At 35.8% G+C, this 13663-nt stretch overlaps 1 protein-coding gene across 1 annotated transcript; it reads left to right on the forward strand.

Moving 5' to 3' along the window:
- The first annotated feature begins 12161 nt into the window (after positions 1-12161).
- LOC120122994 lies at positions 12162-13137 on the forward strand. The gene has a single exon (XM_039142016.1). The coding sequence runs from the start codon at positions 12209-12211 to the stop codon at positions 13082-13084; it is 876 nt and encodes a 291-aa protein (XP_038997947.1). The 5' UTR covers positions 12162-12208; the 3' UTR covers positions 13085-13137.
- The last annotated feature ends 526 nt before the right edge of the window (positions 13138-13663 follow it).

The following is a 13663-nucleotide window of genomic DNA, read 5'->3' on the forward strand; positions in this document are numbered from 1 at the left end:
TCCTCTCCTCCCCTTCACCTGGAGAAGGATCACGTTCCGCAGTGCAATATACGATTAAGGAACGAATGTTATTATTTTTTTAATATTTTTGATAAAAATTTATTTAAAATATATTATTTCTATTATAAATATTATTATTAGGTGCTTTATCACATTTATTAATATATTCGATAAAATATTATTATTTAAAATATTATTTTTTATCAAAAAAATATTAATATTAAATATTTTATTGAAAATATTAAAAATATTAATATTTTAGTAAAAAATAATTTTTTAAATAATTTTTTATTAAAAATATTAAAAAATAATAATATTTTTTATAACATCTTTCTGTACATGGCAGAAGTTCCTCCTTCACCTCCCCGTCACTTCCCTTTCTAGTTATTGGTGTAACCGAGAAAAATACAGCAATAGGAGAGAGCGGCAGAACAGCGGCTGTAATTGTCCAAGTGAGAGAGAGGTGCTAAAGTTTAGGGTAAATTACCTATTTAGTATCTCACTTATTTTCATGTTTTTTTAGTAACTCAATTGTATATTTTAATAAAATTATATATCTAATGTTATATTTAATTTCTATTTTGATCACCGACGTTAACAGAGACAATGACATAACATGGTATAATAATAATTTTAGTACTAAAACTGATATATTTTAACAATTAGGTCCTAGTTTAAAACAATTTATCAAATTTAGTCATCATTTTAAATATTTGGACCAAACTTCAAGTTTCCCAATTTCTCATCCTCTTTCTCAATTTCCCAATGCAAGATCAGGCAACGACAGTACGTGACACCGACAAGAAACTAAGGAGGCAATCGCCACATCAACCGCCAGTCACATCCTACGTCCGTCCACCACCATTTTCATCTGCGAAAATGTCATCTACTTCCCCCAATAAATCATGGATTCTGTCTAAAACACCCATAACATCTTCATCCTCTCCATGGCAAGACTATGATACATCATCATTTATCAATTAGTTCGTGTTTCTTTTTCTTTATCAGTATTCATCAATTAGTTCAAAGAGAATAATTTGTGATCAAAACAAAAAATATGAAAATAGAGGAGATATCAAATAAATAATTTACTTTTTGAAGGATGCGAAAGAGAAGCACCGGAATTTCGACCCCACCTTCCAATGAGAGCGCGGGGTTCAAACAGTAAACTACAATCAGACAAGTTTGAAGCTGTTCTATTCATTCGTTTATGTTTGGTTTTTCATTTTCCTTCGAGAGGTTAGGCTAAAATGTCCTAAAAATCTAAAAAGTTTATTTAGTTCTATTTAATGATGTTGGGTTTTGGGTTTCAGATTGATGGGTCTTTGATTAATAACATGACAATGACTTTTTCTTTACAAAAATTACATGTTTATTGGATATATATGTGATAATAATTGTATTATATATGATAATGATAATTTAGGTGAAAAATCATATCAAACACGTCAATACAATTATTTTAATTAAGAATTGAAAACATTTTTAATTATGTATGGTACATAGATCTTTTATAAAAGCGATTGAACTTATAAGAATAGATTTAGGATTATTTTATATTACAAATAGATGTAATATTTTATGTTTAAGAATTAATTTATAAAATCTATAAAATTTTAAGAGTAACGAATTTATAAAATTTAATATATATATATATATATATATATTTAAAAATATATTAAAATTTAAAATTTAAAGTTTTTGAAGTTTCTTAAAGTCTTCGAATTATTATATCTTTCGGAGTTTCTTAAAGTTTCGAAAATTTCATGTCCATTGGATAACTAAATCTCTTTGATGTGACTTCTAGAAGACTCATATAATTTATCAAAGTTAAATTTATTATCCAACAGTCATATATATTTATCATGCCAATTTATAAAGAGAAAATCGCCTCAGTGATCAAAAATGCCTTATAATATACGATTTTAACCAACTTTTTTTGGATTTGCCAAAATGACCAACAAAATCGCAGTGCGAAATAAAAATCGCAATGCGATAGTACAAATTCGCATTGCGATTTTCCAGAACCGCAACGCGAATATGAAAATCGCAACGCAAACATATAAATCGCAACGCGATTCTTACTATCGCAACGAGTATCCGTAAAATCGCAACGCGTATCCGTAAATCGCAATGACAATACGTAAAATCACAACGCGTATCCGTAAATCGCAACGCGATTTTTAAAGCGCCATTAGAATCGCTACGCGTATTTTTATTTTCAAATTCCAAACACGAATATTAAGAGAAAATCCCGTAATCGCAACTCATAACCTAAAATCACAACTCAGTCCCATCTCCATCTCTCACTCTCTACGGCGAAATCCGTCCCCATCTCCGAAGATTTCCGTCCCCATCTCCGGCGAAATCCCTCACAACCATTCACGGTCAAAAATCTCTCACAATCATTCAGAAATGGAAAATCAACCTCCGAGGGTTAGTTTTTTTAATTATTTTTATTTTGAAAATTTTGCATTATTTTAGGTTTTTCATATTGAAACTGGTGATAAGTTTACTGGTAATTTCAATAATAGATTAACCATCTCGCGTTGCGATTTTCATTTCGCGTTGCGATTCTCTCGTTGCGATTTTCATTTCAACCAAAAGACAAAACAATGTTGCAAATTTTAGTTTCAAGAATAAACTACTATTTATGTTTATTATTTTTGGTATATATTCACAGTGTAGTTTTTGGTATATCTAACTTGGTATGTTTATTATTTTTGTAGAAATTTTTTTCGGCTTCATTGACATTAAGGAATAAAGTTAGCCTAGCCACTACAATTGCTTCGAAGCTTTCACCTGCACAAAGAAAATTATTTGAGGAAACATGCTTCGGGCCATGGCTGAGAGTACAACATCCGGGTGGAGATGCTAATTTGACCCATTTGTGGCCTCAGACCATGACTAGCGATCTACCCGACAGTATACAACGTGGTGAGAAAGAGATATGGTTTCATTTTCCACCGGCGTATACTTGTTTTGGGCGGAAGGAGTTCTGCTTAATCACTGGTCTACGATTCGGACACGATGATGTAGGCCGGTACACTCGTCATATCGCCCGCCCATCATGGTTAGCCCGGGTTTTTCCTGATGAGTCAATAGAGAAGCCGAACCTACACGTCGACGACCTGAAGAAATTGTTTAATAAGAAAGATGGTTTCACTCGGATGGATGACGTCGATGTTGTCCGAGTATGCCTTCTAGTACTTTTGTATGCCGTCTTTTTAGGCAGAGAGGCCAGACAACCTATTCCTCAGGAGCTAATATTATTGGTAGAGAACCTGAATGCATGGAATCTGTTTCCATGGGGTTCGTATATATGGAAATCTACCTGGACTAAGTTGTCGTCTGCCTTTGATGACCGCAAAAGTTTGCGTGGCGATGGGTCGAAATACACTTTGTCAGGCTTTGTTTGGGCCTTTAAGGTAAGAATTTCTATATAATGTTTCCAAAATTATAATTAATTATTTTAACAATTACTAATGTTTGTTATTATATTGTTTGTAGATTTGGATATTCGAGGCTTTCCCCAGCATGCAGACATATGCAATAAAAACATCAAATGATATTCCCAGGGCTATTTCCTGGAAGAGGAAAAGTCTGTTGGATTGGGAAGACTTAATATCATATGCGACAATAAATAATGTAAGTTAACACAAATAATTTCATATATAAACAAGTTATTAATAGTAGACGTTTAACTTTGTTTGAGTTTTTATATTGTTAGGAGGCCAACACTCCATTACAAAGACTGACACCCACGGAGGATGAGCTTGCCACTGATTGATGGCAAGCTAGTCAGCGTTTTTTTGATGGCACGGATGATGAGCAGCATCCACTTCCTCCACTTCGAGAGCCATCACCTATCCCGTCACATCATCGAGCCTCTTCTCCACCATCACCTCATGATAGGCGACCGGCAAAGATGCCATGACTTCTATCTCCCTGTTCTCCACCTCCACCTCCACGGGATGAGTCAAGGGAGTTACGTGATGAGTTCAATGTCTTGCGTGAGGAGATCGGTACTCTACGCGATAACGATGGTGCATGGCGTGTGGAGGTGTCTACTTTACATGGTGAGGTTGTCGCTCTACGTGAGATGGTAGTATCGTTGCAGAATGAGGTTCATACTCTACGCAACGAGGTAAGTTTAAGATTTTCCATATTTAACTTGATGATAAATTTACTCGTAATTTCACTTAGATTAACCATTTCACTTAGATTGCTTAGTAAATTTATTCAGTTGCTGCCAATACTGCTAAACTGTTTATTCTTTAACACTGTGAAGTTAGTATTTGTCTTTTGTTTTGTCTTTTGGTTGAAGTAAATTTATTCGGTTGCTGCCCATTCTGCTAAACTGTGTATTCTTTAACACTGTGAAATAGTATTTATCTTTGTTTTGTCTTTTGGTTGAACTAAATTGTGTATTCTTTAATACTCTGAAGTTAGTATTTGTCTTTGTTTTGTCTTTTGGTTGAAGTAATGCAATCCATTCAAGTTTCAATTTGCAGAAGAAGAAATAGTTTACTTTCGCAACACGAAACTTAAAATCGCAACGTGAAAAATGACTATCGCAACGCGAAATGAAAATCGCAACGAGAGAATCGCAACGAGAAATGAAAATCGCAACGATAGAATCGCAACGCGAAATGAAAATCGCAACGCGAAACCAAAATCGCAACGCGAAACTATAATCGCGTTGCGATTTTGGTTTCGCGTTGCGATTCTATCGTTGTGATTTTTATTTCTCGTTGCGATTCTCTCGTTGCGATTTTCATTTCACGTTGCGATAATCATTTTTCACGTTGCGATTTTAAGTTTCGTGTTGCGAAAGTAAACTATTTCTTCCTCTGCAAATTGAAATTTGAATGGATTGCATTACTTCAACCAATAGACAAAGACAAATACTATGATAGAAACATATTTGTCTTTGTTATCTGATGCATTTTGTGAACTATGATAGAATAATGACTTGGGTGAATACAATGCAAGTTTGAAACATATTTGTCTTTGTTTTCACTGTTTAAATATCATGTTTGTTTATTTACTGATTTTTGTATTTAATTATTTAGTGACCCGATAAGGTGGATGCTTTACGTCGGGTTTTGCTTGCACGACAGAGTTCACGCATCAGACGGCGTGCACGTGCTATTAAGTCTCCGTATACCCCAATAGTGCGAAGACACCGCAAGAAGAAACCTGACTCGCCTATCATCCCTCAAGAGTCCACTCCTATCATTGAAGAGGCCCCTATCATTCCTCGAGAGTCCCCTCCCACCGTTCAAGAGGCCACTGTCATCATTGAAGAGGTCCCTCCCACCATTCAAGAGCCTGATTCACATGGCGTCATATGTAGGCTTCTTGAGAAACCCTCTGACGTGTCGGACATGATGGATGAGAGTTGGCTCTCGTATAAGTTACCGGCCAGTACCATTCTGGTATCTGAAGTGGAGAGGAGACAACTACCGGACACAATTCTGGATAACACCCTTTAGGCTAAGACCGCAGTTGATTTTTATCTACATGAGCGGAGCCAGGGGTATTTCACTGACATATGCAAGCTCACCGATGATATCTATTTGTTGCTTGATCGGTCTTGGTGGGGCGTATTATTAGGGGTCGAAGACAATGGCTATTTCGATGGGGGGGTAAGTCTTATATTTTTCTTATATTTCAATTTGATTAATTTTTTTTTAAATTTATGTAAGTCACTAATATATGTCTTTTTTTGTAAAACAACATATCGATGCGTGGGTGACACGTCTTCTAATAATTAGGAAACTTAAGAAAAATAAAAGAAATACACGATATACAATTATGCCGACGTCTTTTAACGCCGTTCACTTGAAGAATCAACGAGATGAATCATTTGCGTTGGGCAATGGACAAGCTAAATTTTATCCAGCATGGTGGGAGGTCGATAAGGTTAGTATTTATTTTAGATTGAGTTTAAAGGTATTCATAAATAAGTGTGCAAATGAATGAATTATTACTTATGATTGCAGGTGTTTATCCTTGTTTTGGAACGTAAACATTGGATTCTCGTCGAGCTTCAGCTCCCATCCCTTAAGACAATAGTATATGACAGCATGATAAATTACATATCATTGGCTGATTTAAGAGATATTATTAAGGGATGGAGCTCTCATTTGGCTAAATTCTTGGATGCGATAAATTATTGGACTCGTTCTGGAAACAAGAAGCCAAAGAAGCTCAATATTACAGTTATCAGAGACGAGACCGCGCCACAACAAACGGAAGGAGCCAGAGGGGATTGTGGTCCTCTCGTATGCTTCGCGTTGGAGCGTTTGATGACATGAAGTATAAAGTATCTACCTCCCACCGATAGAGACAGAGCTGCAGTAGGCTTGTGGTTTCGGCATTATATGGCTAAATCGATATATACGAGACGCTGCCTACCTGCATCCGCGTTATAAAAATGTCCATAAACAATTGGTAAGTTTATAGGCTTTTGGTTTGAAAATGTTTGGTTAAGTACCTAGATTTCAATAATTTTCTGTTTGTAGGTTTTAGATGTGTAGAAAGTGTTGTTTGAGCAAATGTTTGGTTTCTGCAGGTTAATCTCAGAAGTGAGCTGCGTGAAAATGATGTATGGCTGCAAAAGTTGATTCAATAGTAGATGAGGAAATAGAATTATTGCTTATTTTTTGATTGTTTAATTCATTGTAAAAGATGATTTGTAAAAGTTTATTCAATAGTAGATGAGGAAATAAGAATTATTGCTTATTTTTTGATTGTTTAATTGATTTGTAAAAGATGATTTGTAAAAGTTGATTTGTTTAATTGATGTGAACATAATTCTTATTTGTGCTTGTTTAATTGATTGAAATGTAATGGTTGATTTTGTTGATTTCAATCTGCATTATGTTGAAGGTAAAAATGATTATCGCAATGCGAAATGAAAATCGCAACGAGTGTGATTCTCTCGTTGTGATTTTCATTTCGCATTGCGATTCTCTCGTTGCGATTTTCATTTCGCATTGCGATTCTCTCGTTGCGATTTTCATTTCGCATTGCCATTCTCTCGTTGCGATTTTCATTTCGCATTGCGATTCTCTCGTTGCGATTTTCATTTCGCATTGCGATAGTCATTTCCGCGTTGCGATATTCATATTCACGTTGCGATTTTCACGTTGCGATTTTCATTTCGCATTGCGATTCTCTTGTTGCGATTGTAATTTTCGCATTGCGATAGTCAAATGAATGCCTAATAAGTGATAACAACTGAATAACAAGTAAGAGTTGGTTAAGTCAAAATGGTTGGCCTGAGTCATTAATTCAGCTGAAAATGTTAAAAGTTCACACATAAAATCCACATAATACAATGTTTGCATTTAAAAATCACCTAAGTTAACAGTCCCAAAAGGTGAAGCCAGTTGTGATTGGGATTTTAAAGATGATTGCCTTTTGCTTGACACCATATGAGCTTTGGATTTTGATGAGGACCCATATTTTGGTAGAGGAAAATATGATTGTGATGGCACTAGTGATCCACATGTCAACCTTGTATGACCACTTTCCTTGCACCGACTACATGTCGATCTCTTATTCTCTTCACCCTTAGACGGTATACGATCGTGAATTTTTGGTCAGCCAGGTAGCCTTCTGTCCATGGCTGGTGGCAAAACTGTTTGTAAGTCATCTGGTATGTCCCACTCAGAAGGATGTGGAATAGGGTAGACAATCTTGGCATAAGTCTGTCGATAAACTTCTGTAGTGTAGCAATCCATAGCGTATGCGCTTGAATCATCTTGGTTTAGATGAAGAACAACTTTTATAACATGGCCACACGGATAACCAGATGTTTGCCATTTCATACAACTACACGTCTTTGCATTTAGATCGACCAGCCCATTTAAGTTATTATCCAGTACTTGAAACAAAGTGTTTGAACATGGTTCAACTCTCCATGACGTTGACTTCACAACACGTTTCGTTATCTTTTTTTCAGTCCATGGTGTAACAGGATGTTCCAATGTTCCTGTAAATTTAAATAAACAATACTTAGTAAAATATATGATAAGTTATGATTTTAAAGAAATAATTACCTGCATGGTTTCTTTTCTTGTAGTACCACTGTTGAATAGAGGCTCGAAAAAACTCCATTAACATAGTAATAGGTAATTTCCGGGAATGACGACGTAGAGCGTTGATTGATTCTGCACTATTAGACGTCATGAAACCATATCTTGCTCCAAATTGATGTACTCTTGACCATCTTTCAAACCCGACATATTCTAGTGTTTGAGCACACTGAGGCAAAACACGTCTTAAACAGTTTATATGCTTATTAAAATCCACTTCCCGATAAGCTTTTACAGCCTTCCAGTATGTCCATTTGTGCTTTTTTATACCAGCATACCTTGATTTTAGATTTCTATACAAATGAACACCACAAAGTCCATGAAAAGCATCTGGGAAACACCTTCTAACAGCGTTGTCAATTGAGTTTGCCCTATCGGATATGATTGTCAGATTGCTAATAGGACCTATGCAATCCCTAAGATGCCCCATAAACCATGTCCATGAATAAGAGGTTTCAGATTTGCCAACCCCGTAAGCTATTGGCAATATCCCATTGTTAGCATCCATGGCTACTGCTAATAAGTTTACTCCAAGGTATCGACCTTTCAAATGTACTCCGTCAACTATAATAACTGGGCGCATGCAAGTAATAAACGAACGAATCTACAAAATAATATACACAAGAAATATAATCATTTAAATGTGAAATGCATGTAACTAACAAAAATGAGTCAACAAAATTATATTGATTTACTAACCGTAGCACCAATGGCGATAAACAGCAACTCAAAGCGTCCATCTCTATCTATTTTGATATGAGTTACCGACCCAGGATTTTTCAGCTTTAAATTGTGACAATAAGCCGGCAGTTAGGCAAACGATGCTTCTGGCGACCCCCTCAACAATTCCAATACATAAAATTTGACTCTCCAAGCTTGAGAATATGATATACTAATCTTGAACCGAGCATTCATGTCAGTCATAATTTCATGTCCCCGATATACCCTGCCATTCAAAAACATTAACTCAGCCAGAAAACCACCCAACACCTTTTTGTTTGCCTGTCTATGGTTAGGAAAAACTTGGGTTCTTGAACATGTATGTTTATCAATAAAAGTCCTAACTTGAAACACTTCGCAATCTTTTATCCTCTTTGCAATCATACGCCACGTACAGTTTTTGTCAATCATACACCTTGTTTCGAAACGATCTTTGCTTGATTTGTTAACTTTTAGTTGATAGCTATCTTCCACATATTTCGTATACAAAGCTATCTTCAAGTCTTACTTTGTATCAAAACAATCATCTTTCTTGATACAAATAACTTTTGTGTAACAATCAACTGCGTTATTTACCAAATCTTCTTCCGGTATCTGAAGTAATTCTGGCATATTCTAGTTATACTCCCGTGGCATTTTCTTCTTTTTCTTTTCTTCGGGGAATTCTTCTCCTTTTGTTTCTTCTTCAGGGTTATATGAATTACAGAATGGATGTTCAACATGTTCATTCACATTCGTAACTTCATGCTCATTATCATCAACAACATCTTCTTCGGCAATGCCTGTTTCATCATCAAAATTCGGGTATTGACCAATATGAAAATTATTACACGTCGGGTTTGATTCTTCTTCTGAAACATCATCAAAATCCGAGTATTGACCAAGATCAAAGTCCGGGTATTGACCAAGATCAAATTTCGAATACTGACTAGTACTCATAATTTTTTCTGTTGGCTCATTATCGTCTAACTGGTCAATACGAAAACCGAAATTTGGTGCTGAAAGTTGATTGGGATTTGGATTAGGGAAAGGTTGTAGGTTTTGAGATTGTGTTTGATATTGTGTTTGGTATTGGAAATGTGGTGAAACAAAAATTTCTTGGTCATGAAATTGTGGTGGAACCATTAAATTTTGAGGTTGATAACAACGTTGTACATTATGAGCACCATAAACTGGGGCTGAAGAACTTAGTTGATTACTACCCGCTACTGATCCAACTTCACTACTTCTAGGTTCAACAACATACAATGTAACATCATCTTGCGAAACTCTAATGTAAGCAATGAATCGTTCAACATCTTCATTGTCGGATAACAAATAAACTTTACCTTTTCTCTGATAAGATAGTATAAATCCACTTAGGGGCTCTAAATTCAATTTCTTTGAAACACGTAACATTAGAGTTTCATAAGTTAACTTTTGTAAAGACAGTTTTAGTTGAAGATTCATAGGTAAAGGCATATATTGTAAAACACCATGAACATTCTCCCATGACCCTCCAAAACACAAATCTATCCAAACATGATCAACATTAGATGATTTCATGGTTGTAAATTAATTTACTAAACAGACGAGCTGCGAAACTAAAACCTATTGCCGGATGGGGAAGGATGTCGTTGGATATAGGAACGGATGTCGTCGGAGAGAGTGATAGATGGAGATGGAATAAGTTGTGATTTAGGGATTTAGTTTATGATTTGCTGCTGTTGCGTAGTTATATACCCAAAATTTAAGCGTTGCGATTTACAGATTCTCGTTGCGATTTACGGATTATCGTTGCGATTTACGGATTATCGTTGCGATTTACAGGTTCTCGTTGCGATTAACGTATTCTGGTTGCGATAATCAGAATCGCGTTGCGATTTTACGTATTCTCGTTGCGATTTACGGATACGCGTTGCGATTTTACGTATTCTCGTTGCGATTTACGGATACGCGTTGCGATTTTACGTATTCTCGTTGCGATTTACGGATACGCGTTGCGATTTTTACGAATACTCGTTGCGATAGTAAGAACCGCGTTGCGATTTATATGTTTGCGTTGTGATTTTCATATTCGCGTTGCGATTCTGGAAACTGATTTGTGATTCTGGGGATCGCGTTGCGATTTTTATTTCGCATTGCGATTTTGTTGGTCATGTTGGCAAATCCAAAAAAAGTTGGTTAAAATCGTATATTATAAGGCATTTTTGGTCACTGAGACGATTTTCTCATTTATAAATAGTTATTATGACTTTAATCTTCACACTAATGAAATTATGAAAATTACTATATAAGACATCATATATGGCTAGAAAAGGGAGATTATACTCTTTTTCTCTCCCTTGATTTCTCATTTCACATCATATATCATCCATCTTAAACTCACTAGAATTTTCGATTATGGGATCAATCGCCACAATTTTTCTATCAATAAATTTGATAATAATCGAATTAAATTCAAAAAATTTATCCAACCAAACAAATAACTACTTAAAGACCTGAACTTAGTGGCTTCAATTCCACAATTTTGGAAAATTATGAATCCTTTTGAATAAAAGCATTAAGGGATAGATTGTTTGCATCTGTGTTGACTTCTTGAAAGTGGTATAATTGATGAGATTCATTGTATGCTTCCATAATCCATTGATTGACTAGCAGAGAGTCCTTATCAACAACCCTAAGTCTGTAGAGCCTTAGAAAGAAATTCACTATATAATCGTAGTATAAAAACATTTTAATCTTAACTCAAGTCATCTTTTTGTCATAAAATAAGAGTTCTATGTCATACTCATACATGCCTTCTAAAAAGTGAGTAAGTACAATATTCTAAAGAATTGATCGTTGGAACTTTCGAAGTGATGTCAATGCCCTGACCTAGACTCGAAGCCTACTAACCTACAAAAAAACTAAATTTTACAAACCTAGTAAGACACAACCACTCTATAAGTTGCATAATGAAACAAGTAATGCATACAGATTAGGTAATAAATATAGCATAAACATTCAAGATATTAACATAATCTGAAAGTAGACAGACCGACATATTATAAACATTCTAGGTGGATTATTGGAGGCTTTCTTATTATAGTGGTCTGCCTTTCATCTGCAACATTGAATGTTCTTCAAGTGATTAACTCAGCTTGGATTTTCCATTAACATATTTTTCCATCTTAAAGACATGTATATGTTTAAATCCGAATCTTCTAAAAAATAACAGTTTTTTCTATATAGCATATCAAATACAAAACCACTTCTAACTCTGAAACATTCAAAGTAAAACGCGTACCATTGACTTTTCTCAATGCCAATGCAAGTCAACCATCTTATCTTCTTTATGAGCTAAGTAAGCGATATAAACTCTTCATTTACCTTTAGTCTTCATCTTCCATGGTGGGAAAATGGGAAAGCTAAGCCACGAGTTACACATACAGCACTTCAGCCATCCCCATCCGCTCGAGCTAACCATTAATCCTCAAACCCTCAACCTCTCTCCATGTTCAGCCTGCAAGCTCCAATCCTCTGGGTGGATGTACACCTGCAAACCCTGCAACTTCACCCTCCACACTTCCTGCAGTCAGCTGCCCCGTCTGATCACTCATCCGTGCCATCCCGACCACTCCCTCAGCCTCCTCCCGGGGCCGGCTTACCCAATTGGGTATTTCAGCTGCGATGCTTGTGGTCAACGGGGCTATGGGTTCAACTACCATTGTAATCAGTGTGAGTTCGATATCCATTCCCTGTGTGCTTCGAAGCCATTAGCTATCCGCTGCGGTTCTCATCCTTGCCAGCTTCAACTCTTCTTTTACCCTCCTTATCAAACCAAGGGTTTCTCTTGTGATGTTTGCCATCAGATCGGGTCCAACCACTGGCTATATCGGTGTAGTATTTGTGAGTTCGATGTTCATATGAGTTGTGTCAACAACACCGCTGCAAATTCTGCAGGTACATATACAAACCCATATAGAACTACAAGTACAACAAGTGCATATACGAGCACACCCAGACAAGGGAATGCTCAGATTCAGGCATGGAACACATTTCCAGGGTCAGTTCAAAGCAATAATTTGCAGTATGGAAATGGAGCTGCCGCACCAATGAACAATCAATGTTACAACAGCCAAAACAATGGAGCGCCAGCGGGGAATGATTTGATTGGTGTTGCGATCCAGGGGTTTGTGGAAGGAGCGGCTCAACAAGTTGGTCAGAACTTTGTGCAGAGTTTGATGGGCGGTGGTGATTCCAACGATGGTGGCGATAATGGTGGCGATGAATAATAATATTTTTTCTGCATGAATATTGGGATGATCATGGTCTCAGTTACTTCCATGATCATCAATAATGGAATTGGCTTTTCTTTAATCTTTTTGTATGTACTAATACTCTGTTTCGGCATCAATGCTATAGGTATTCAAGGGTTGAAATCTTTGGTTTGATGTGAAACCACTACTTTTCTTTCTTTATTCTGCAAACTGATCATAGTTTTCCTTCTTCTTTTTGCAACTTGGCATTGCCTAAAGTCAACTTTAACTACTTCGTTTTTTTATAGACTAGTCGATGTAAAATATAAATCATACGCCTCAAACTTTATAAGTCATAATACAACTTTTATTTGTTAATTTCATCAAATAAGTATTACGTACAATAAAAACATATATTTTCAAGAACATCCATATTTAAGCTTAGAGAAAAATTGAAGGAGACCGGGGATAGTTATTCCTCTAAAAATTTCAAATAATCAATATTTTGGACATATAACACCCTGAATTTTAGTCAACGAATAAATTGCAAAATATTAAAGTTCGGAATTAAAAATGAAAGGCAAATAAGGGAGCTATGGACTAATTTGATTACAG

This window comes from Hibiscus syriacus, unplaced genomic scaffold, assembly GCF_006381635.1.
Source record: "Hibiscus syriacus cultivar Baekdansim isolate YM2019G1 unplaced genomic scaffold, ASM638163v2 tig00110388_pilon, whole genome shotgun sequence".
NCBI classification, from domain to species: Eukaryota; Viridiplantae; Streptophyta; class Magnoliopsida; order Malvales; family Malvaceae; genus Hibiscus; species Hibiscus syriacus.

Bases quoted from the DNA above. Each gene is read 5' to 3' on its own strand.
- LOC120122994 (XM_039142016.1), top strand. From the start codon at position 12,209: ATGGGAAAGCTAAGCCACGAGTTACACATACAGCACTTCAGCCATCCC.